At 32.5% G+C, this 27,171-nt stretch overlaps 1 protein-coding gene across 3 annotated transcripts in view; it reads left to right on the top strand.

Annotated features, from left to right (window-relative positions):
* PPP4R3B (protein phosphatase 4 regulatory subunit 3B) overlaps positions 1 to 26,125 on the top strand; it is a 56,382-nt gene extending 30,257 nt beyond the window's left edge. For 2 of the 3 annotated variants that reach the window (XM_016162560.2, XM_016162561.2), the window contains 8 exons: positions 5,155 to 5,257; positions 7,426 to 7,467; positions 9,022 to 9,180; positions 12,278 to 12,447; positions 14,391 to 14,530; positions 14,961 to 15,124; positions 16,393 to 16,592; positions 24,497 to 26,125. In XM_016162560.2, coding sequence (XP_016018046.1) covers positions 5,155 to 5,257; positions 7,426 to 7,467; positions 9,022 to 9,180; positions 12,278 to 12,447; positions 14,391 to 14,530; positions 14,961 to 15,124; positions 16,393 to 16,592; positions 24,497 to 24,592 — 1,074 coding nt within the window. In that variant the 3' untranslated portion in view covers positions 24,593 to 26,125. Of the gene's footprint in view, positions 1 to 5,154; positions 5,258 to 7,425; positions 7,468 to 9,021; positions 9,181 to 12,277; positions 12,448 to 14,390; positions 14,531 to 14,939; positions 15,125 to 16,392; positions 16,593 to 24,496 lie in introns of all 3 variants that reach the window. The other variant, XM_016162559.2, reaches the window with a different exon arrangement.
* Positions 26,126 to 27,171: the final 1,046 nt, after the last annotated feature.

Here is a 27,171-nt window from a genome sequence, read left to right as displayed (position 1 = left end):
GTCACTTTGTAGTGTAATTTGAAGTTAGGCAGAGTGATGCCTCCAGCCTTGTTCTTTTTTCTCAGGATGGCTTTGGCAATTCGGGGTCTTTTGAGCTTCCATACAAATCTGATGGTTTTGGGTTCTATTTCTTTAAAAAATGCCAATGAGATTTTGATGGGGATTGCATTAAATCTGTGTAATGCTTTAAGTAATATGGTCATTTTAATTATGTTGATTCTTCCAATCCAAGAACATGGAGTATCTTTCCATTTCTTTGTATCTTCTTTGATTTCTTTTAATAGGGTCTTACAGTTTTCATTATATAGGCCCTTCACATGTTTCCTTAGATTTATTCCTAGGTATTTTATTCTTTGTGTTGCAATTGCAAAAGGAATTATTTTTTCAACTTCTTTTTCTGACGCTTCGTTGTTAGACTATAGGAATGCTATGGATTTTTAAACATTGATTTTGTATCCAGATACTTTACTGTATTCGCTTATCATTTCTAGTAGTTTTCTTTATAGAGAATCATGTCATCCGCAAATAGTGACGGTTTGACGTCTTCGTTTTCTATTTGGATGCTTTTTATATCTTTCTCTTGTCTGATTGCACTTTCTAGAATCTCCAATGTTATATTAAATAAGAGTGGCAATAGTAGACATCTTTGCCTTGTTCCTGATCTTAGAGGGAAGGTTTTTAGTTTTTCACCATTAAGTATAATATTGGCTGAGGGTTTGTCATAGATGACCTTAATTATGTTAAGGTACTTTCCTTCCATACCAATTTTGTGAAGTGTTTTGATCATAAATGGATGCTGTATCTTGTCGAAGGCTGTTTCTGCATCTATTGATAAGATCATATGATTCTTATTTAATTTGTTTATGTGGTATATTATATTACATTAATCAATTTACGTATGTTGAACCATCCCTGTGTCCCAGGGATGAAGCCAACTTTATCGTGGTGTATAATCTTTTTTAATATGTTGCTGTATTAGGTTTGCTAGTATCTTATTTAGGATTTTTGCATCTGTGTTCATGAGAAGTATTGGTCTGTAGTTTTCTTTTTTGTGTGCTATCCTTACCAGGTTTTAGTATCAGTAATATTGGCCTCATAAAATGAGTTGGGAAGTATTGCCTCCTCTTCGGTTTTTTGGAAGAGTTTGAGGAGAATAGATTTTAAATCGTCTTTGGATGTTTGGTAGAATTCACTGGTGAAACCATCTGGTCCTGGACTTTTATTTTTGGGTAGGTTTTTGATGATTGTTTTAATTTCAATACTGCCCATCGGTTTATTTAGATTTTCCAGTTCTTGATTCAGTCTGGGAAGTTTGTATTTTTCTAAGTACTGATTTATTTTTTCTAGGTTATTAAATTTTGTGTTACATGCTTTTTCATAATATTGTATGATCCTTTGAATTTTGCGATATCAATCGTAATTTCCCCTCTTTCATTTCTGATTTTGTTTATTTGTGTTCTTTTTCTTTTTTCTTTAGTGAGTCAAACCAGGGGTTTGTCAATTTATTAACCTTCTCAAAGAACCAACTCTTTGTTGCATTTATTTTTTCTTTTCTTTTTTCAATTTCATTTTTTCTGCTCTAATTTTGATGATTTCTTTCCTTCTGTTGACTTTAGGTTTCATTTGTTCTTCCTTTTCTAGTTTTTTAAGATGAAGTGTTAGGTTACTTGTTTGGGCTTATTCTTGATGTTGGAGGTAGGCCTATAATGATATCAACTTTCCTCTTATGACTGCTTTTGCCACGTCCCAAAAGTTTTGCTATTTTGTACTATCAGTATCATTTATTTCTATGTATCTCTTGATCTCTGTTTTTATTTCTTCTCTGACCCAGTTATTCTTCAGTAGCATGTTTAATTTCCATGTATTTGTGGTTCTTCCTTCTTTTTGCAGTTGATCTCTAGTTTCAAAGCATTATGATCAGAGAATATAGTTGGTATGATTTCAACCTTTTTGTATTTGTTGAGGCTATCTCTGTGTCCCAGTATGTGGTCAATTCTTGAGAATGTTCCATATGCACTAGACAAGAATGTATAAGCAGCTGTTTTGGAATGGAAGTCTCTGTAAATACGGTCAGTTATGTCCAGTTGGACTAAAGTGTCATTTAAGGATGTTATTTCCTTATTGATTTTCTGTTTGGATAATCTGTCCATATCCGACAGTGGGGTATTTCGGTCCCCTGCAGTGATAGTGTTTTGTCTGTTTCTCCCTTTAGTTCTGATAGTAATTGCTTTACATATTTCGAGGCTCCCTGATTGGGAGCATAAATATTAATAAGTGTTATTTCTTCTTGGCACATGATTCTCTTTATCATTATGAAGTGTCCCTCAGTATCTTTCTTTACCTTTTTTATTTTGAAGTCTTTTTCATCTGCTTTTAGTATTGCTATTCTTGCTTTTCTATGAATGCCATTTACTTGAAATACTATTTTCCACCTTTTCACTTTGAGTCTGCATTTGTCTTTGGAGCTGAGATGTGTCTCCTAGAGGCAGCATATGCTTGGGTTTTGTTTTGTAATCCATTCTGCAACTCTGTGCCATTTTATTAGTGAGTTCAGTCCATTTACACTTAGGGCGATTATTGAAATATGAGGTCTTATAGCCATTTTATCTTTTGCTTTCTGGTACCTCGGTGTTTCCATTGCTTCCTTGTCCATGTGTTTCTGTTTTCATTATTTTGGTTGACTTTTGTGAGTTTTGCCTCTGGTTCTTCTTGTTTCATCTTATATATTTCAGTTCTGAATCTGTGGTGTGTGGTTACCATTACGAATATATAAAGAATCATATTAAATATACAGATGTCTATTTTCTTCTGCGCGTGCCTTATCTCCATTCCCCTTTGTGAATTTGGATCTTTGAATCCTCCCTTTTTCAGTCATTATTGTCTCAAGTTGTCCCTATGAATTTACTTCTTATTGTTTAAGCTATAATGCCCTGCTCTTAATAAGGGTTGTACTCCCCTGCTTCTATTTACCTGATAGTTACTTTACTCCTAATTATGTATTTTTGTTGTCATTTTGTTTTAAGTGAACTGACCCCTTTCAGTATCTCCTGTAGTGCAGACCTCGTAGTGGAGAATTCCCTCAATTTTTGTATGTCTGGAAAGGTCTTGATTTCTCCTTCATATCTAAAGGAGAGTTTAGCTGGTTACATTATTCTAGGCTGGTAGTTTCTTTCACTTAATAGTTTAAATATTTGGTTCCATTCCTTTCTGGATTATGAGGTCTATGCTGAAAAGTCTGATAATAATCTAATGGATTTTCCTTTATACAGTATCGTTTTCTTCTCCTTGGCTGCCTTGAGAATTCTATCTTTGTCATTTATTTTTGATAACTTTAATACAGTGCATCTTGGTGAAGGCCTTTTTGGGTTGAGATAATTGGGTGTTCTGTTGACTTGTTGAATTTCAAGCTCCAGCTCATTCCTTAGATTTGGGGAATTCTCATCCACTATTTGTCTGAAAATGCTTTCTAGCCCCTGCTCCTTTTTTTTGCCTTTGCTAATGCCCATTATTCTTATGTTTCCTCTCTTTATGGTATCAGCTGGTTCTTGTATTTCTCTTTCATTATTTTTCATTCTTTGGTTTCTCTCTTCTTTCTTCTGATTTGTTTCTAGATTTCTGTCTTCAGTAGTACTGATCCTTTCCTCCATTTGGTCAACTCTGTTTCCCAGGCTTGCTATTTCATTTTTCAACTCTGGCAGTGTGTTCTTCATCTCTAGAATATCTATTCTGTTCTTCTTGATGGTTTCAGTCTCCTTGCCCTGCTCATCTAGTTGTTTTTTTAATTCCTGAAATTGTTGATATGATTTTTTTGTATCTCATTGAGTTTTTTCAGAAGTACCATCCTGAAGTCTCTGTCATTTAAGTTGCATATTTCTATGTGTGTAAGCTTATTTTCTGGAGATTTTTCTCTTTCTTTCTGAAATGCCTTGTCAACTTGGTTGTTCATGGTGTTTAATGGACTATTTCTCTGCCTGGGCATTAATGGAAGTGTATTCTGTTGTTTTTCCAGAAAGATTTATTAAATAAAGCTCTCTCTTTAGCCTGCTGCAAAGAAGGTGCTCTTCTTTTGGTTTCCAGTAGGTGGTGTCTAAGCCTTTTGGATTCCTAGCAGTTTTGGCAGAGTTTGCTCAGATTCCCCTGGGGCTCCGTGGTGCTCGGAGGGTATGGGGGGAGGGCCGTTTGGGTCGGGGGTTGGGGACTGTGGCTCAGCCTCAGTTTTGCAGCCTCCGCCAGCAAAAATCAACTGTTACTCCTCTGCACTCTGCCCCACTTCTCTGCTTTCTGCCCTGATGACTGTGCTCTGTAGCCAGTTGGCCACAGCTACAGTTTTCCAAGGCAGAGCTATTCAGGGAACTCGCCACAGGAACTCCTGTTCCTTCTCCCCTCCCCTCTCATCCTGCAGAGAGCTCCAGAGTCTGTGAGAGGTAGCTTCAGTCTTGGCAGTGTTTGCTCAGATTCCCCTGGGGCTCTGCAGTGATTGGTCTTGGAGGGTATGGGGGGAGTGGCCCTCTGGGTTGGGGGTTGGGGGCTGCCGCTCAACCTCGGTTTTGCAACTGGAGGCCAGTTAAAATCGGAGGGTAAAAATCAGCTGTTGTTTCTCTGCAGTTCTGCCCCATTTCTCTGCTTTCTGCCCTGATGACTGGGCCCTGCCACCTGCCACAGGAAGCTCGCAGCAGCCTCAGGCAGGGCTGTTCAGGGAAGTCCCTACACCTTTACCACTCCTCATCCTGCAGGGAGCTCCAGAGGCTGCGAGAGGCAGATTCTTTATTTCTCCCAGTCCACCACCTGACCTTTGGTAGTTCTTATAGGCAGATCCCACACTCAGACATGCTGGTGTGCAGTTTTGGTGTTTTTGTTGAGTTTTATATGTTCAGCTTATTGTTGTTTCAAGGGGAGAGATCTAGGGACGGCTCTGACTTCACCATGTTTCCACCTCTGATCTTTTTCTAGCTTTCATTTTTATTTAGTTTACAATGTGAAATAGATTTGATTTTTAAATTCTGCAGAAATAAAATTGAGGTGAACATAACTAATTTTTTGGCCCTTAAGAGTCTTCTTAAAGAATCTGTTGTTTGTATAGGACTCACACTGCTACTTAAATATGTTTTATTAATTATAAACGTAGTAAAGTATTTTTTAAATTCTGTGTTTCAGAAAACTGAAAAAAGTGAATTTCTAAATTTCTTCTACAACCATTGTATGCATGTTCTCACAGCACCACTTTTGACCAATACTTCAGAAGACAAATGTGAAAAGGGTAAGGTCTCTTACTTATCTGCTTGTCATTTCTGTTTTAAAAGAGTGAAGTAAATATTATAACTGAAACTGTTTACTTGATTCTTTATATAACAGAAATTCCTACTGAAAATTTTAAGCTACAATATAAAATAATGATTTCTCTTGTTTCTGAGTGTCTGTATTAGAGAATGATATAGAAGAAAATGGCAAAAAGTATTACACCTTGAGGAAGAGAGATGTAAACACTTAGCAAACGGAAATTGCTTCCAAAGTTGTTAGAGTTGATATCTCCATTGAGTAAGGATAGACAGTATATTGCCTACATTAGAAAATCTAAAGATACCATCATTTTGGAGAAGAATTTGGTAATATAGTAGAAGTTCTTTATTATCATAGCATAAGGATCAGAATGGATGGGTTAATCAAAAAAGTTGGTTAAAGCAGAGCGGTTAAAAAAATAAACTCTTTGTAAGCATTTCCTCTAAATGCTGACTCATCTGTGGGTATTTTGTACAGGGTCAAGGCTTTTTTTTAATTATATTTTTGTATTATCTTTCTTGTGTAAACTACACTCATAAGGCATCTCTATAATTTCTGGTTTCAGTTTATCAAAGTGGAGTGAAAACCTAAAGTTAATTTTTAAAAAGTCTGAATGCTGAATCCTACTGTGGTTTTATGTACCTCCCATTAAGTGTTCATAGTTTTGTATATCTGATTTGGCAACATGTTATTGAGTTCTACTGTATTAGCTTTCTGTATTATGTAATATCTACTACATTTCATCAGTTTGTAATATTTAAGTAATATAGTCAAACAACCAAATATAACTGGCATAAACAAAGTTTTGACTTATCAGAATATAACTCAGCTTATAAAATAAGATGTGTATGGGACATATTCTCTGAGACTCAGAGGAGGTCAGGTCAGTTTAGAAAATATTTAGTAAACTAATAAAGTTGTACAATGGGCACACTCGCATAATATCACCAGTTCCATTTCTGAGTATATATCCTAGGGAACATTATACATATGCATGACAGGTACAAAAATGTTGTTTTCTTCCTGGTAGGAAAATTGAGAAAGTATGGTATATTCATATACTGGAATACTATATAACAGTTAAAGTAATTGAATTTATCATCTGACTAGTTCTCAAAAATATAAAGTTGAATGGGTAAAACACCACACAACATTATATTACAGAATGGTTCTATTTATATAAATTAAAATAAATGCATTTTTAACTTTCATTTTAAAATAAAACACTTTAAGCATACAGAAATATTTAGATAATAGTAAAAGACACCCATGCACTTCCTAATGGCCCTTTCAAAACTAATTTCCCATATACTTTTCAGATTCTTTTTAAAGGAAAATTACAGCTACTCTTGGAGTTTCCTGTGTACCTCTTCACATTCTTATATCACCTCACCTACCTCTATCCCTTAGAGAATGCTGAATTTGGAGTTTATCATTCCTTTGTTTATTATGACATATATAATATTTTACATATTCTCTAACTTGATATGTTTTCACTTCTATCGTGTACATTATTCTGCTATTTTTTTTCTTTATACCCATTGCTTTTTTTTGAGATCTATCCATATTAATACTACGTCCTTATTTATTTTTAACTCTTACATTCTCTTGTATGAGTCTCGTATGCTGTAATTTAGCCATTCTGCTTCTAACATTTAGGTTGTTTCTACCTTTTTGCTATTACAGACACTGCTCTAGTATACATTCTTGTGTTTTTCTATACAAATGTGCTCTAAGATGTGTGCTGAGAAATTGTAACTTATAATCTTCCACTTTTTTAAAAAATTCAAAGCATCAATCACCTATTAATATATGTGTTTTTCTGGAAATTAAGAAATTCCTATATGCAGAGACATATCCTAATTGTTGGAGGATGACTAAGATAAAAGAAAATATCTCAGTCTTATCTTTAGTGGCAATTTCACTTTTATCAAAATATTTATGATATTGTCTTAATAATTTCTCATCTGTACCCATTTCTGTAAAAGATTACAGATAGAAGTATAATATTTGACTGAAGCAACTAATTCTTAATGGTTATTAGGCAGGTAAAATGAGATTATGATCAAAGATGTGCTTTGTATATTGTGCTAGGGAAATGTAAGATGTTATTACTGAAGTAACTGACTTTAATTTTTTTTTTATTAGATAATATAGTTGGATCTAACAAAAACAGCACAATTTGTCCCGGTAAGTATAAATTCTTATTTTATTAATTAACGAAAATTATAAAGTTTATCCTACTCAGAGTATAAAGCTAAGAAAGGTGTATTTTCAACAAAAACAAACCAAAAATACATTTACTTTTTTCTTTATTACAAAGAAAAAAATTCAACTTTCTCCACTATCAAAGATGGAAAGTCATTTGGAATTTTGTGTTTTTTTCTATGAATTTAGAACTGATTTTCTGACATTTTTTGAGAAGATGTCTGAATATCGAGGATTCACTTTATTATTTTTGAGATCTAGTAATCTAAGGCCATTTAGTTAAGAACTAGTATTCAGAACAGCCCTTATGTTTAAGTGTTGTTTATGAATCTGAGTGTGAATACTGTTGCTTCTACTTGTAACATTATACCAGGTATGAGTTTGTAGTATGGGAAATATGCCTGTGTGTGCCTAGCATCCTTTCTTTTTCTACCAGGTTCATCAAAGTGCTGAGAGAGCCAGTTTCAGATAAAGAGACAGTTCAGAGATTGGATTAGTTAGAGATATAATGAGTAATTTTATATCCTAATTTGAGAAAATGAAAACAAGATATTTAATTTAATCAGCACTGTAGATCATCATCACAAAATCTTTTTAAATAAAATTTGAGAATTGAGAAATTAAAAATTTGTTTCTAGTGGTTCACTTACTGGTGTGGTGTTGGCTGTTAAACAAATTGGTCTGGAGTAAGTAAAACTGCTTACTTGCATTTAAAGAAGCAAAGATCTTTGATATACCTGAATCATATTTTGTATATTAGTGGTCATCCTGTTATTAAAAAGAATGTTAATTTATTTATGATAACAGCAGTTCCACAAAATATTTGTATATGTAATATTAAAAAATAATAAAACAGTTGGATTAAATAATGTCAGTTATTCTATGAGACTATGATTCCATAATTTGCTTATGGTTTAATATTTACTTGTCTAAAGCATTTATAATAGCCATGCGTAATTACCAATTAAGCCTTTGACATATATTCAGTTTTGCTGTTCAGAAGGCAGTTTGAAATCATTCCATGAATGTATAAACCAAAGGCTCTTGAGAAAAAAAATATGCTAGTGTTTCAGTAGGCCTCTTCATGGTTATCATGGTTTGATGTTAAAAAGATTATTGTTAACACAAATCTTGATGTAATGATTTTCACTTGTTTTTCAAATAGCCAAAAATGTCCTTGAAGTACTTCCTCTCTACTGTGGACCCTTGTTAAATTTATTATTAATAATAATAATGAAAGCATGTATTAAGGAAACATTACCAAGAAAATCTCAATGCATTGAGGATTTTTTACCATGTTTGTAGATTTTGATTGAGGGTTTTTCTTAATATTAAATATTTTATATAAGAGGCTTAGAAAAGTGTCTATTTAGTAGGTGAAACTAATAATCCTAGAGAATCTACTTAATGAAAAAGTAAAAATTTTCTCAAAAATGAGAAAATACAGTTTGACTTTTGTACTAAATTATAAATGTAAGCTTTATTCTCTTAAATATATTGCAGTATTTTATTTTCATAAGATGTGTTTCTTTGTAGATAATTATCAAACAGCACAGCTGCTTGCCTTAATTTTAGAGCTACTCACATTTTGTGTGGAACATCACACATATCACATAAAAAACTATATTATGAACAAGGACTTGCTAAGAAGAGTCTTGGTTTTGATGAATTCAAAGCACACTTTCCTGGCCTTGTGTAAGTAACAATTTAAATGAATAGTCTTGTGAAATGTTTTAAAGAACAACATTTTTAATAGAGATAAAAGTCGAAGTTGCCCATGTGAATATATTTTTAGCAGTATATATACTACTAAAGAGATGATTATGAAAAGTACTGATTTTTTATTTAAAGGATAAGAAAAATAGGTCATAGTGCTTCCCCACCCACATTTGCTCATATTTAAGTTGTTAGCTTAACTGAGATAATACCATATACAATGACATTTCACCAATAGAATTAGTCCTGCTTTATTTTACATATGCTCCATCAAATGGTCATTTAGTAGTGACTTTATATTTTTGAGATATGGGCCTTAATGTTTTTGTGTAACTTAGGTTATTTATTGAACTTATAAAATATTTGCTCCAATGCTGTGTTTTGGCAAACTATAAACTTTCCTTTTTTCTTCATAATTTCACCTGCAAATAAGGATAAATAAGCCTCTTTCTCCTTCCAAATAAAAAAGAGCTCTGAGCATAAAAATTATAGTTAAAATTTAAGCATTTAACTTTATGTGTAAAGAAAAAGTAATCTTTATTTTTACTTTATTTTTAAGGCCTTAAAATAGCCATCATCAGCTGCATGCACCGTTTCTTTTCCTTCCTTTTTCCATACTTGTACAAATTTACATAAACATTCATACACATACACAGGTTTTATTTTTACAAGTGGTATTTTGCCACTCCAAAGAACACTGTAGGAAATGCCTAGTATATAATTTTTTTTTAAGTACTGGTTTACTTCCATAGGATAGATTCCCAGTAATGGGATTGCAGGACAAAATGTTTATATATTTTTAATATATTCTTTTAATTTAACATATAGCCTCCAGATTAGTTTTCCCAAGAGACTGAAGGACTTGACATTCTTTTAATACTTGGTGTTACTGGTTTTTTAAAGTGTTATCTAGCTGATGATACAAAATGGTATTCTATTTGTATTTTAATTTACATTTTCCTTGACAACCTTTTTTTATATTTTAGTGCTTTTGTATTTTATATGTTGCGAATTATATTTTGGGAAAAAATGTCTCAGTCTCATTTGTCTTTTGTCTTTGCCTTTATTTATGGTATTATTTTCCATATGACTTGTTCTCATGATAGATTTTTCTATCTGGCTTTCTATAAATAGTCCTTTTTTTCAGGCTATTTTAATATTTTTTATTAAAGGCTATAAAAATATCCAGAAAGATAAATGGTTTAATGATATATATGGTCTAATATGAAGCGCATACTTTCACTTCATTGTTTTCCTTCAATGTCCTTGAAAGCATAGGAGGCAGTGATTGTGTCATTTTTTTCTCTTATTATATGATGCAGAATTTCTGAATCAGTATCCTGCCCTCTGTTTTCTCGTTCATAAATCAAATGCATTTTCAATCCATTGTTTAGAAGGAGTGTCTTTTTTTCTGTTCCACGAAGAGTACTTTTGTTTTTACAACTAGATCATAATTCAGTAGAGTCAGTTTCTCCCATAGTCAACTTCTCAATGTTAAAGGAGTAACCTGTCCTAGCTTGTCTTATCATTTTCACCAGAATAGTCTTTGACTTGCTCTTGGTAAGGGAGACCCTGGACAGCAACATGGCTACAACACCCCTGAAGCCACCGTAACAGGTTCAAAGTCTAAATAGTCCTTTTTGATGGCTACAAAGTAGTTCCATTCATATGGTATATGGTCATTTAACAAATCTCTAGTATTTAGATGTTTATATTGCTTCAAGATTTCCATTATTATAAGCAGTGCTATTTTAACTATAGTTTTGTGTGCATGTCAGTTCATTCACCAGCAGTGTGTGAGTGCCATTTGTTCACATCTTTACCAATGCTTTTTTTTAATCTTAAGTACACTGTTTCTTATTCCACCACAAAAAGAGGTGATGTTATAAGTCTAGCACTTCTCTCCTCACTGTTTTAGTGTTACTGTTTATCATACATTTTTACCTTATGTGGCCTGTTTCTGTTTTGCTCTCAAAGAATGTTTAGAACCTCTTTCAACAGGCACAACTTCTTTTAATGGCTTCCATCTATGGACAGAAGTTGAAATAAGAGCCAAATCATAAAATTGGAAACCTTGTATTTTGAAAGGTTTGGCTAGTGTTACTGATAGAATAAATTTAAACTGGAGAAAGATTACAAGTTAAAGGATCACAAAACAGAAAAATAAGAGATTAAAATAAGTCTTTGGTGTACATTACATATTTTAGCAGGTAACATTGCTAAATTTATTTAGTTCTATTTCACTAGAGAAAATACTAGTTAAAAGGAAAACTTTTTCAGTATTCTAAAGTGTGAAAAGCCAAATTATACTATTTATTTGTTACTCTGTTGTTCTTTTACAAATATAGTCTGATCTGCCACAGTACATGTTTACCTAAGGCAAAATAGTTCATAAGCAATTGGTAAACAAGAGAATGACGTTATTATGATGTGGAGGTAGCATTCATTCACAGATGATTTTTCCAGGGCAAAGGGAGCTAAAATAGTGGGAGTGGAATTCTAACCTTCATCAGAAAAGTAAAAAACCTTTAGCTCTCCTATTAAACTGGTAGCAGAAACTCCTGTGTCTGTGTCTTCAGAAAATTTAAAAGTACCTATCTCCAAAGCTCCCTCCCCCTGAGGTAAGCTAGTCTTGGTTCTTGGCAGGTTGCACCACAGAAGGTTCCACCACACCTTCCGTGCCCACCTTAATGACAGCCCCATACTGATTCTGAACTGCCTTCACTATTTTGTCTCTATATCCGCCAGCATAGTTCTGAGTACTGCCCACATTTGTGTTCTGTGGTTTTTGTGTATTTTTTAATTTTTCTGCCGTTGAGCCACCTGGTTAGGTAGTATGTTATCTCCCAGTTGCCAGTTAATTGTTTGTTTGTTTGTTTTGTCAGTTCTGCCTACAAAAGCTGTACAGGTTTTGAGTGGTCTTTCCCTAACTGTATTTTTCTCAAAGCCCAATTAGTTTTAGTGTACAGTTTTGCTTTTTATTCAGAAAGAACATGTACATAGGTTTATACAAAAATACCTATATAATAATATGAATGAGATCATTGACTTTATTTCCTGTGTTGTTTTTAATTAGGTGCTCTTCGTTTTATGAGGCGGATAATTGGCCTTAAAGATGAATTTTATAATCGTTACATCACCAAGGGAAATCTTTTTGAGCCAGTTATAAATGCTCTTCTGGATAATGGAACTCGGTACAATCTGTTGAATTCAGCTGTTATTGAGTTATTTGAATTTATAAGAGTGGTAAGTTTATACTAAAGGATTCTTAGTAAAGTAAAATAATTATGTTTAGTGATGTTAATATTTTAAATTGTGAAATTTAACATAGTCTTTTAACTCATGTTTACTCTATATTCTCTGTTCCATTTTTATTGGCCAGCTGTTTCAGGATTATATTGCATATGTGGACATTTCAGTAAAGCCCTCCATTCATGTGATTTCTTAGATCGATTGTAGGAGTGATGATAAAAATGAATAGAAAGATTGAAAAGTAATTCCTTTGGTAGACATTGATATGAAATGTTAAAAAAAAAAAAATAGGATGTTAGCATGGTATTTTAGGTTGAAGAGACCAGGGAGTTAGATGGACTACTCCAATTGCCTTATTTTACAAATGAGAGACTTGGAGCTACCCAGAGTGATTAAGGGACTTATTCAGGAGCATCCTTTTGGTTAGGAGCACAGTCAGGGTTTGAAGATACATTATAGCTCAGCTTTGGGCAACAAAAGTTTCATCATAAAAAGATCTGGAAAGAATTCTACGTGAGTAACAGGGATAAGACAGATAAGTATAGAACTGGTACAATAAATTTGCCCTCTCCCACATATTGAAATTATTCCACCAGGGAAAATGGCCACATGTTTAGAACCTGAAAAGGGGAAGTCAGAGCTAGAAATTCACTCTCTAGTTTTGTTTCTTGCAAACTAGATTTCTACCAGTGGCATGGTATCTGAGTGACTGGATTGTTTTTGTGATAGTGGTCACTTGCCAAGAGTATGATTTTCAGAAGACTGCAGAGGATAAAAGTACTGCTTTAGCATTAGAAAAGAGGAAACATAGTTAGCTGGCTGAAGCTCACCAAGTATCTGAACCCAAATTCACAGTTGTACAGGTTAATTTTTACATTTTTTCCTTCAAAATTTTTGATGAGATACTGATAAATTGTAGCATTCACAAACACATCCCTATGCCTATGATTGAATTCATTTTTCTAAAATTAATTTTGAATGGTCGATAAATGTACTTTGAACCCCAAAACTTAATTAATCTTTTTGTTGGTATACAACACAGAACCATTTTACCTAGGTTTCTATTTTTTCTTCTTTGCATATTTTTTGATTGAGATGTCCAGGGGAACTCATTTAAATAGTTAAAATCCATAATGCAGCCAGATTATGGTAGATTTTTTAAAGAAGTAGCCTGCTTATTTCTTATTAGTATTAAAGTCCTGAATCACAACTTTAATTTATTTTTAATAATGAGCCTGCTTTGTACCCATGCATTTGCAATGATCATTTGGAATGGTTCATTGAGAATTTAGAAGTTATTACTGTCAATTTTATTTCACAAAGATTATACCATTGAAGACTGTGGGTGTAAATGAGTAGTATCAATTTAATAGTTTATCCGATCTGTATATGTAATATAGTCTGAGGAATCTATGTTATGTTATTTAGGAAAGCTTAGCCCATTTTGGTAGAAGTTCAATGAGGAGTCATTAATACCTAAGATTTATTGAAAATAGAATTCAAAATCATCTTTCTAATTAGCTTTTTATTCTTGATCAGGCCATCCAGCCTCTCTAGAGCTTCAATTTTTTTATTTTCTGTAAATAGTAAGACCTATTTCATAGAATTGTTATGAGGATCAAATGAAATTATACATTAAAGTGCTTTTTAAATTGTAAAGCGCTATATGTAAGTGCAAAAAACAATACATAAACTAAATCCATCTACTTCTGAAATGTTGTTTTATAATTCCTCAAAAAGGCCCCAGTGAATTCCTTCTTCTTTTTTTCAAGTTTTCTAAGGAATCATGGCTCATGTATAAAGAAATTAGGACATTTATTTTTGGAAGGTGATTTTGAAAAACATTTTTTGATCAGTTTTAAAACAAACAAAAAAAATTGTTTTTCTCCTAACCAGCATTGTATTATATTTGAAATCTAAATTTTGTGCTTATACAGGAAGATATCAAGTCTCTTACTGCACATATAGTTGAAAATTTTTATAAAGCACTTGAATCGATTGAATATGTTCAAACATTCAAAGGATTGAAGACTAAATATGAGCAAGAAAAAGACAGACAAAATCAGAAACTGAACAGGTATTGGTATTGGTTAACTATATTGCATTTATAGCCTATAAATTTATGTTCTAAATTGTCCGTAGTTTGGACCTTATTTATGAAACTTACCCAGGAGTTTTCTTCCTATTCTTAGACAGTACAGGGTTATATGTAGGAGGGTAGGAGATCCTCCCTACCTGGCGTCTTTTAGATGAAAAATTATTGCTCCATATTGTAACTCAAGGTAAATTTTTAGTTTGGTTTACATTTTTTAATGTTTTGGAATGTTCTCTGGTTAAATCTTGAATCACAGTCGAGACGATTATGATATAAATTTTATTTGGTTAAAATTACTTCAGCTGCTCTTCATTATACCTACTTATTTTAAAATTTAATCTGATCATAAACTTTAAGTCATTACTCTATATTTGTGGTATGTTTCTTACAGTGTACCATCTATATTGCGTAGTAACAGATTTCGCAGAGATGCAAAAGCCTTGGAAGAGGATGAAGAAATGTGGTCGAATGAAGATGAAGAGGATGAAGGAAAAGCAGTTGTGGCACCAGTGGAAAAATCTAAGCCAGAAGATGATTTTCCAGATAGTTATGAAAAATTTATGGAGACTAAAAAAGGTATTAAAATTATGAAGTTTTGAATAATGCATCCTCTTATAATTAATACAGAAATTATTCAGTTGCTTGTAGGTCTGGTCATAGTTTATAAAGCATGAAGGATGTGACTTTTATTAAATATCAGTTTTAAATTAATATGCTTTTTCTAAATTTGTTTGAGATTTCATGTTTAAAGTATTTTTCTTGAAACTTGCCATTTTATGGTAGTCTTCATTTGCAATTTAGAAATTGCATTGTCCACTTGTACTTTGCCTTCTGTGAATAGTATTGGCTTTTTTTCTGTTCTGAAATTGCCAATAATAGATACCATATAGATTCATTAGGAACTTTCCAGAGCACTCTGCCTTTTACTGCTGAGGAAACTAAGCTCAAGTAATTTTGCTCTTTGAAATTTTAAAATCATAAAAGTTTCATAAAGATACAATATCAAGAAAAATGAAAGTAAAATTTCCTGTCTTTCAAAAAAACTGATTCTATTGACTGAGAAACTACCTTTATTGGAGTACTATTCTGCATACATCATCTAAATGTTAGTGATTTCTTACTATATTTTTCCTTAAACTGTTATTCCCAGTCTCAATTTTCCACTCATTAGTGCCATAGGTTCCATTTATTTTAGCCTATGGGAATAAATAGCCTATTAAAATGTGTTAAGGAATAAGCACCTTTTAGTAGCCAGATTCTTCTACCTTTACCCATTACAGGCACTGTGCTGACTGACTACTGTTGAAAGAGACAATGATGCCAAACTTGAAGTACTGTATCAAGTTAATCATATACAAAAATAGTAGCAACCAGATACTAAAGTATAGTAGACACCTATGTCATAAAAGACACAGATACAGGAACATGGAATATTCAGTAGACATGAACATATCATTGTCTTTAGGCATTTGAATTTTGACTTGTGGGAGAGGGTATTATGTTTTTACAAGGAGCATAGAAGTATAGAGTCAGTGAGTAGAAGTGAGTGGCAAGGAGACAAAGGAAAAATCAGACAACTCGAGTCCTTGGAAGTGTCCTAGTTCAGTATAGAATTCTAGCACAGGGTAGCTGATATATTTTGTGATTCTTAAGATCCTTTCTAATCCTGAGAATGCTAAGATTCCAGCTAATAAAAACTCACCACCATACACATCATGCTCTACTCTTTTAACTCTTCTAAAGCAAAGATAGTGTGTTACAAGTTTTTAAATTATAGTTCTTTTCAGATGCTTTGAATTAGCAATATTTACTGATAAAGGTTCAAAATTTTACTTTCACTTTAGCAAAAGAAAGTGAAGACAAGGAAAACCTTCCCAAAAGGACATCTGGTGGCTTCAAATTTACTTTCTCCCACTCTGCCGGTGCTGCTAATGGAGCAAACAGTACAAACAGCAAATCCGTAGTGGCTCAGACACCACCAGCAAGTTCTAATGGATCCTCTTCCAAAACTACAAACTTGACTACATCAGTAACAGCCACCAAGGTATGTAAAATTGCTCTACACATAAACAAACTTTGTTTTTTCCATCTGTAAATTTTTTTAATGTTTACTGAAGAAAATTTGGATAATAAAAATAATTTAAAGAAAAAAAGTTGCACGTGTCATCAGAGAATATGACTGCTGCCATTTTCTTTAGGTATGTGGATTTATGTGACACATAATTGAGGTCTTTCTATAAATACAGTTTTGTATCCTGCTTTTATTTATTGTAAGAGTTTTTCTATGTTATTAAAACATTGACTATAGAATTTCATTTTATGATATTTGTAAGGGTCCCTCTCCTGCGCTCCAGTAATATTTTGGAGCACATAAGTTGATTCTGATATTTCATTGATATGACTGCTAGTGTCGTTGCATTTTAAATTATTTTTTTGGATGGATGAATAGAATGTTTTCACACATACTGTCAAATTCCTATCCAAAAAGTCTATACCAGTTTATGTTACCATAAGCATTGTATGAATATACTTGGCTCACTGCAGCTTTGCCAGTGTTATTATAATTATTTTTAATCTTTGCCAACTAGGTAGAAGAGACAGCATGTCTCATTCCCAGTTGTGTGTGCTTCGTTAGTAATCAGTTTGGATATCAACCTTCTGAATTTGCTCGTCTCTAAGTTATCTGTACATGGCCGTGCCTTTTAAAAATTGGCTTTTGTGTTCTTAATATGAACAAATCTTTAGTTAAGGATAGTAGCCTTTTTGTCATTAGCAGAGCAAATGTATTTCCCATGAGTTTTTTTATAAACAAGTTTAAATTTTAAATGGAATTTTTTTTCTTTCACTTACATTTTGATTATATATAACCATCCTTTTCCAAAAAAATGGAGTGGCTTAAAATAAAAAGGCATAAACCTAGGTCAATATTAGTATAAGGGTAGAAGGACAAGAAGTGGGAAATGCCATAGTAGTAGAAATCTAACTGACTTGTTGCTTCCTGTTTTGAACACAAAATACAGGTCTGCATTTATCATTTTACAAAAATGTAGAATTTTTTTCAGTATTATAGTGAAGTGTGTTCTTGACTAAAGTTCACAGATGTAGCATTTTCAGTGGGATTCAACAGTTTTTGAAACACGTTTTATGTTTTTTAAATAGAAATTTAAAATTTTTCACTTTTTGATAGGACAATTTATTGTGATATTGTGACATTGTATTATTTGCTGTGGAGTTATATTTTTTAGGTTCAAATCTTGGCTCTGCCTTTTTCTAGCTGTTTGACCTTAAGTTATTTAATCTCTCTGGGTTTAGTTTTCTCATTTTAAACAGGAATAAAATGAAACCTACTTTATAGACTTGTTGTGAAGATAATTTTTTTTAATTAGAGTTGACATTCAGTATTGTATTAGTTTCAGGTGTACAGCATAGTGGTTAGACATTTACATAATTTGAGAAGTGATCCCCCAGTCTAATACCCACCTGGCACTTACATAGTTCTTACAATAAGATCAAATTATTTAATATAAAGAGCTTAGAACACTACTTGGTACTTTCTCAATATAGACTTTTTTTTTTAATCAAAGTAATAAAAGCGCTCACTTTCAAAAGTCCGATAGTATTGAAAATACTGAAAAAAATCAGTCCTCTTTTTCTCTCCACAGAGGTATCTTTGAACTCTTCTATCTGTATCTTCTGTTTCTAAATAATATGTTAATGCTGCTATATATTTTTTTTTAAGTTTAGACAATTTATTAAATTCTTGTTATGGTAGATGAGAATTTAGTACACATGAACACTCCTTGCCACATCCTTAACTTTATTCTTCTCTGTATCACAATTTTTAGTTAAAACATTATTTGATAATTTGATAGCTATAGTGATAATATAAATATTCTTTATTCATGATTTTTTTCCTGTTTTTTTTTTCTTTATAGTTTTTCTCGTTTCTACAGTGAATAATTGCCACCAGTTTTGCATTCGTTGCAGTAGTTATGTGTGTCTCACTAATTTTTTTCAGTACCTCTCATATTAGTTTCCGTAGTCTCCCCTTAGAGATATCTTGTTTGAAGTCACCCATCCTGTTCCTGCCTATGGGTGGCTCTCTAGACTTGCTGCACAGCTGTTGTCTTCTGACTGCCTCTGCCATCATCATGATACTTCCTTTTGCTTCTCTGCTTTTCTCGTATTGATTGTTTCTGGATCTCATTTCTCTGTTCTCTTTCTTGAATTTCTCATTTCTGAATAAAGGATCCCACAAGAGGTAAAAGTTGAGACCTTACACGTATGAAGATGTCTATATTCTGTCCTCATATTCGATTGACAGTTTAACTGAATGTAAAATAAGATTGGAAAAATGGGCCATCATTAATGGCCCTTTAGTCATTTTCTTTCAAAAATTTGAAGTTACTTCTACCAAGAAATCCAAAGATATTCTTATATTTGATCCTCTGTATGTAATTTTATTTTCTCCTTCTTGGAAGCATTTAGGGCTTTATCCGTGCATTCTGCAATTTCATGATGATAATATGTTGGTCATTCTTAGCTGAACAGTGCTGTCCTTTAGTTTGGGGACATTTAATGCTCTTTCATTATACCTTATTGTTTGGATGTGGGGCTTTTTATGGATCTTATAATGTTCATAATTTTTCTCCTGTTACTCATTTTTTAATCATCTTCTGTTTTCTGGGTCATTTCCTTGAGTTTTAAATTTATTATCTTTCCAGATAACTTTTTTATTTATGAATGAGCAACATCAAATGTAAGCACAAATACATTTTTCACCTTTGATGCTAATAGCAAATACGTTCGTTCTTCATCTTTGGGAGAACAAAACAGTCATTGTCCTTGGAAAACTAATTGTTCATTCACCCTAGACTCAAAAAAATTTGAAATTAAACAAGATAGGAATTCATAGAAGTAAAGCACCACTCACCCTTCTTCAACAAGCTGTGACTACATTTCTAAGTGATCAAAGGTTCTTTATCATTAATGGCCCTTTAGTCATTTTTACCATCAGTGTTGATTGCTGCAATCAAATTGATTGGTTCTTAAAATTAAATAGATCAGATGTAAACTTGTCTATTTTCCTTCATAAGGCATCTTAAAGCTGTAATAGACTTTTAAAAATTACATTCTTTGAAATATTAGTTTTCAAGTCTTGCGAGACATTAACTACTAATGAAATTAAACAAGATATATTTTAAAGATATGAATACTATAGAGACTCAGAATATTGCTTTGGATGTAGAGCTGCAAAACATGCACATTTTCCTTAAGGAAAAATACTTAGAAAATGAGAATGAGAAGCTATAGGTGGATGTTAAAACACACTTCTTTTGTCACAGGCACAGGAGAATTTTGCATCTTGCTTTTTCATGTAACAAACTTATCTGGGTGAGCTTTCCATATCAGTATATAAAAGAGCTTCCTCCATAGAATTCCAAAGTATGGCTAAACCTTCATTTACAACTAACCCCTGTTGATGGATTATAAAATGGTTTCCAGATGTTGCAGTTAAAAAACATTGTATGTGACCTATATACATCATTTCACAAACGATTGTATTTCTCTATAGAATGTGCATTTACAGTTTTGATAATTGTTATCAAATATATTTAGTAAAATAGGAATAAATGAATAATTTCTTAACATGATATGTATGACTGATACCAAAAGCTAGCTTTATACTTAAGGAAAAAATATTAAAAGTATTCACACCAGCACTGGGAACAAGATAGGCTGCCACTATCACTGCTGTTTTTAGTCTTTGTTTGGTCAATGCAGTTAGGTGAGATAAAGAAATTAAATCTATACAAAATAAAAGATACAAAAATGTCACTTTTACTGATGACTAAAGAAAAAAAATTAATCACATTTAAGAAATCTAGTCTTTCTTTCATTGAATAGAGGATAATTCTCCAATTCTATCTCTTTAGACTTGTTACTATGGTGAGTTATATTAATTTATTGGTTTGAGCATTTGTTCCTTCACAGGTCTTTGTTGCTGTTATCACTTGTTTTGATTCTTCATATTGTAAACTTTCCTCAAGTGTCTGGTAGTAGTTAGATTTTCTTTCATAGTAAAAAGTAAATCAGACTTTTGACAAGGGTGCAAAGACAATTCAATGAAGACTAGTCTTTAACAAATGGTGTTAAGACAACTGTATATCCATTTGCGAAAGAATCAAATTGGACCCTGACTCATACCATATTACAGAACTTAACTCAAAGTGGTAAGAGATTTAAATGTAAAAGTTAAAACTATAAAACTCTAAGAAAAAAATATAGATGTAAATATTGATAGCCTTGAATTAGGCAATGATTTCTGAGATAGAACAAAAGGACAAGTGTTACAAAAGAAAAAAACAAATAAATTGGACTTCAACAAAATTATAAACTTATGTTTCAGAGCACACTATCATATAGTGAAAAGACAACCCACAGAATTGGAGAAAATATTTGTAAATCTATATTTGATAAGGGACTGGTATCCAGAATATGTATAGAACTTAAAACCTGAACACATTTCAGTTTTAAAATGTGCATTCGAATATACATTTCTCCAAAGAAGATATACAAATAGACCATATAAGCACATGAAATGATAGTCATTATCATTAGTCTTTAGGAAAATGGAAATAAAATCCACAGTGAGATTCTACTTCACACCCACTAGGATGGCTGTAATAAAAATAAATAAATAAAAAGATGAACAAAAACAAGTGTTGAGGATGTAGAGAAATTACAACATTCACATATTATTGATGGGGATATAAAATGGTGTAGCATCTTTGGACTACAGTCTTGCAGTTCCCAAAAAAGTTAAACTCTACTCCTAGGAATATCCAGAAGAACCAAAAACATGTCCATACTCAAACCTGTACATGAATATTAATAGTATTCATAATAGCCAAAAAGTAAGAACAACCCAAATGTCCATCACCTAATAAAGAAATAAACAAAATGTGATATATCCATGACAATAGATATATTTGGTCATAAAAATGAAATACTGATATATGCTACAATATGGGATGAACCTGAAACTTTATACTAAGTAAGCTCAACACAAAAGGCCACACATATTGTATGATTCCATTTATATAAACTCCAGAATAAGCAAATCCATAGAAATAAGTTTTACTAGTGGTTTTCAGGAGCTTGGAGGAAGGAGGAATGGGGACCACCTGTTAATTGATACAGGTTTTTTAGGGGTTGGGGTATTGATGAAAATGTTCTGGAATTAATGGTGGTAATTGCACAACTTTGTGAATATACTAAAACCACTGACTTGTTCACTTTACCAGGGTGAATGTTATGGTACATGAATTATATCTCAGTTTTTTAAATGAGGTAGTTTAAAAAGCAATGAGCGTGAACTATTGATGTGGACTTGGTATAAAGAACTAGAGCAAGTGCCTTGCTTTTTTCAGGGAGTATTAGTCACCTGTAGTTTTGGTGTGTTAGTTTTTTCCTGTGTAGCCACCAGCTTTTACAGGCTTAGCTAGTCTGCAGTGGCCTACAAGTATTAACGTACCTGTTAGTGTTTAGAGAGCCTAAATAGAAAAGTGACCTTAGATGGGGGTAAGGATGTCTCTGCTCATTGTGCAGAATTTAGATTTTTTCCTACCCTTGCCCTTTACTGTGCCTGAAGTCCTGATGTGCAAAGCCTTTCTGGTTCATTTTCTTTATAGTTGTGGGTAGTAGAAGAGCAGGAATCTCCTGGTAGAGGAGAGGGTGGAGGTAAGGGAGTGGATTTGTCGAATTCAGTATTCAGTTGTCTGTTTTACTCACATGACTTAACTATCTTCCTTGCTTGCCCCAGTATTTTGGTGCCTTTTCTTCCTAGTCCTTTCTGGGGTTAAGACAAATCAGTTTGATTCTCATTTGTATATCCCCCTTCAAATACATCATTCTTGACTTTCTCCTCTGTTAAAAATGAGTTACCTTGTCTCTGACTTCTCTTTTCCAGAAATGCCTTGACAGCTTTCATCTGCTGTTTTCTTCTTTCCTGTTTCGTCTTTGTTGGAATATACCTTTTTAAATTTCTTTTATTTGATTTTAATGAGATTTCAGGAAATTATAGAAATAAATGCATTTACCAGTCTTCTAGCAGTTTAGTCAACTTGACCTCTCCTCTAATTATACAAATGTAGTACTTTTTAGAAATTAGCACTGAGAAAAAAAGTGTAGATGAATTTTACTTATGAATACAGATGCAAAAATCCTTAACAGTTTAACATTTCCATATCATAGTCTGTATGCAAAGATGGTTCTGTTTTATTAATAGATGAGAATAAAAGAATGAAATAGAATTTTGTCTACTAACATTGAAATCATTCTATAGTGTATTTGTAGGTGAATATAATTGTACAAGGGTAGGCATGATTGCAATCTGGTGTTCATTTAAATAATATGTTTACAGTTATATATTAAAAATCTGGAATCAAATTCTTCATAGGAGGCGTCTCTGGATTACATGCCTTTTTACTTCTAATATTTCACATTGTATATTTTATAGTAAATGATTTTTTTAATGCATGAGTTTGTTTATGATGTATATTTAGATAAGAGATTCAGTTGAAAATTAAATTGTGTAGCTAAGTGTTTCAGATAGAATATTAATCTTAAGCAAAAAAAAATCATTTTAAATGTTAACAATTTAGAACTGAGTAGTTTGTATATTATGATATATGATCCTAAGCAAAAGTAAAACTTTCCTTGATAACTTGCTGTTTTTTGTGAATATCAAACTGCTCTCTTTTATACTGTAATTATGTGTTCTGTCTTTTTCATCTAACATTTTTTACTTAAAAACCAAATAATTTATATTAGAAATTACAGTTATTGAACACTAACTACATTCCAACCATTGTGTCAAGTGCTTTATATGTTTTGTTATCAAAATAGTTCAGTGAGGTCTAAGTACTACTGTCATACTAATTTTACAGATAACCGAGGCATAGAAAAATTAAATCTCTTGCCTAAGGTCATGCACCTAAAAAGTGGTGGCATTGGAATTTGAAGTAAGTCAGACTATAATTAGTAGTCTTAACAGTTTAGCCATACTGCCCCTTGCTTATCAAATTTAAACTTTGTGTGTTAAGCTAAGAAGCAAAAGGATTCTCAGTAGTTCACAGACTTTCACATAATTATATCTAGCTGCCCCAAGGCCTTCGTTGAATATCAACAGTGTTTCAGTTATATTCTAGTAAAGTGTTAATGCCAGATACCTGGATTCTTGAGATATGAAACTACTTGGGTTTGAAATATGAGTTATTTCAGTTATATTTGTTTATCCCCTTAGATCTGAAGCATTTAAACTAAATAGTGTTTACAGTAGCCCCCTTAAACTGTAGGATATGTGTATAAATTTCATGGGATTGGTTCAAAACGAATGTAAACCTATGGATATGTAATTTTCTGGGTAGAGCACCCAGAGCTTTATTTAATAGGATTTTCAAAGAGGTTCATTATTCATAAAAAGTCAAAATACCTGGATTACCTCATCCTTACTTTTCTTTTGATTACAGAGGTAGCCCTAAACTTTTCAGTCATCAGTTTTTAGGAACCATTTTATATACTCGTCAGCCATTTTAAAACTATTTTTCAAAAGCAGAATGAAAACAATGATGTGTACTTAGTAATGAAATATATACATGGGGAACAGAGACTGAGTCTTCTTGTCACTGACTGGCTACTCTCTAGTATAAAATTAGAGAAATGAATTAGTTTGGAAATGTAGTTATTTTCCTATAGTGAAATTTTGCTGAATTGAATTGTGAGATACCATTAAAATTCCAAGAGAAATAGAAAAGTTGAGGGGTAACTAAGAGTGCCAGCAACTGTACTCACTAAGTGTTCATAAGTTTAGACTATTCCTTTATCAAATTTAGATTTATCTATTTAAGTTACATGTGTTTAAAAAAGTTTTTTATTCTTCAATAGGGAAGTTTGGTTGGTTTAGTGGATTATCCAGATGATGAAGAGGAAGATGAAGAAGAAGAAACATCTCCCAGGAAAAGACCTCGTCTTGGCTCATAAAAGATTTACTGGAGACCCTCAACAAATGGTCTTACTAAAATGCTGCAACTGTTCAATGAGGTGAAAATCTGGATTAGAAAGCTTTCTCACTTGAACTTATAAATATACAGGAGTAGCAAAAGACGCTCGGTACATCAGCTAGGAGAGTTTAGTTCTGTAAAAAACCAGGCTTCCCAGGAACTTGATCGCTTGCTAGTAATTAAGGGGTTTGCCTTTCAGGCTGTCAAAAAAAAAAAAAAAAAAAAAGTTGGTAATGGGAAGGAACCTGGGAGATAGCATCTCAGCTAGGAAACTCTCAGGTTTTGGCAAGGTTTTAAGGGAGGGACAAGGTTGATAACAATGCAGGGTTGCTCCAGGGAGTATCGATCTAGAAATAATTATAAAACTTCAGTTGAAAACCTAATAACATTACTTGTATAATGGTGCTGGCCATGTTGTTCTTTTAATCAGTTGCCTCTTTTTAAAAGAAATTTTTATGGAAAACAAATTCAACTATCAAAAAATGAAATTGTAAGCTGTTGGGACCATTTCTTTGAAGATTTAAGAAATTCAGCCTTATAGCTGGAGGGAAGTACACCCTGTATTATAGCACATGTTGAGTTTTCTACACCAGAAATTTTCAGTATGTATTTTGATGGAAACAAGCTGGATTCAAAATGGACAGTTTTGTTAATGTAACTTTAAAATCGGCACTTATAGAGATAACAGATGCCAAGAATCAGTACAGTAGTGTTCCAAAATGATTTTCTCTAGAAACGGGAATAGAGTGAACAGAATGTTTTCAGCTGCCTACCAGTACAATCTTTTGTGGAAGATACTTTGAAGTTACTTTCTGCTTTGTTAATAAATTGTCTCTCTCCAGAGCTGCAGGCAAGTTTTAAACTGTAATTTGTAATGACTAACAAAAAATAGTACTGAATTAAGTGATATATAATATCTAGAAGCCATTTTGATCCAGGAAGTTACTTGTCAAAGTCAATATGCAGTACATGAAACTTTCTCATAAACAAGGGTGTACTATGAAAGCTGCTTTTTTAAAAGAGTAAAAGCACATTCCATGTACGTGAATGAATTTAAAATAAGTTGAGGCAAACAGTTAAGAGGTTTTATTTTTAGAACAAGCATGTTAACTGTAAATATTTTAATGTTAGTTTGCTCATCTATGATCTGAGATCATGCTGAGAAAAACATCCCCAAACTACAATTTAATGCACTGGGAAAAAAAAAAAAATTAAAAATAGTAATTCCAGCTACAATCTTCAGATCACCCTTGTAATGTGTTATGGGTCCATTTTTCTTGGAATAAACTGAAGCAGTTTTCCCTGTTTTTGTAGATTTTGTAGTTAATTTTAATTTTGGCATTGTTTGGAAAAGATGAGCTGTCTGTAGATATGAAGTATAGTTTTTCCATAAAACAGATGTTTATTTTGTATTAAAAATACCACTGTACTTGTTTTACACCATTTGTATACATGTGGTGATATTAATCTGAGCTGTAAAATTCAGGAATTAAAATGTGACCCTGTAATTCTATGGTTGTTGCTTTTTGTTTTGTTGTAAATATAAATTAACTCCATTTTGAGATATGTCCATTTTACAGTTATCTTTTAAAAACCAATAAATGATCCATATTTATTATAAACCATTAGGTCTTACACTAATTTGAATGAAAGAATTCTAAACGAGGGTCAACTGCACTTTAAATATCCCTGACTCTACTTATAGAAGGTGTGCCTTGGGCAAATAAAGTCCCAGCACCAAGCTTCACAAGAGGTGGAGCTATTACCACCTCTTTGATTACAGGTACATATAATGAAAAAGACCTTCCACCTCATAAGGCAATGACTCAAGATAATTTAAACCAAGATCAGTAACATTACCATATGAATACATTTTCTTTCAAGGAAATTTTATCAAGTCCCTTCCCTCTTAGCCCTTACTGAATTTCCTCCTATAATCTAAGAAGCCCAGGCCTAAAGCATTTCTCTATTTACTTGACTCTTCCTAATTAAGTAATTTTAAGTTCTGGTAGGAAGTTATTACCTTAATGAAGAGTTTCTTTAATTTTCTTTTCTGAAGAACTTCCATGAGTCTTAAACAGTTACATCATCATCATCATAGGAACCTTTTTTTACAGCAGAAATGTGAATGTTTTTTGTTGAATTAATAATTATAGGATAACACTTTCTTGGTACATGTGATCATCCACAATGATAGAACAGGACTTTAAATATCCCTTAAAAGAAAAACTTACGATTTCACATGTCAGCTGCTCTTATTTAAATGACTACCCTCAGGTAGATCAGGATTTTTATATCTTTATCTTCACTCAGTGAAGCAAGCCAGACCCCACATTCGTATGCCTGAGGTTCTCTTAAAAGTATATCTGTTTACCCCAATAAACTAAAGTATATCTGTAAACATGTATCCAATATAAAAACTATTTTTAATAAAAAGTTACATGAAACAGATTTCTGTGTTTTAATCACTAGTTTTTCCTCTTGTCCACTAAGTGACAAAAATGTAACAAATGTAAATTAACATTGGTTTTTTCTCTGCAGGTCGAAGGTTGGAGCTAA

The sequence above is a fragment of the Rousettus aegyptiacus genome, unplaced genomic scaffold, assembly GCF_014176215.1.
Source record: "Rousettus aegyptiacus isolate mRouAeg1 unplaced genomic scaffold, mRouAeg1.p scaffold_m13_p_7, whole genome shotgun sequence".
Classification (NCBI taxonomy): Eukaryota; Metazoa; Chordata; class Mammalia; order Chiroptera; family Pteropodidae; genus Rousettus; species Rousettus aegyptiacus.
The sequence above is the reverse complement of the archived record's forward strand: the minus strand, read 5'-3'. Positions and strand labels throughout refer to the sequence as shown.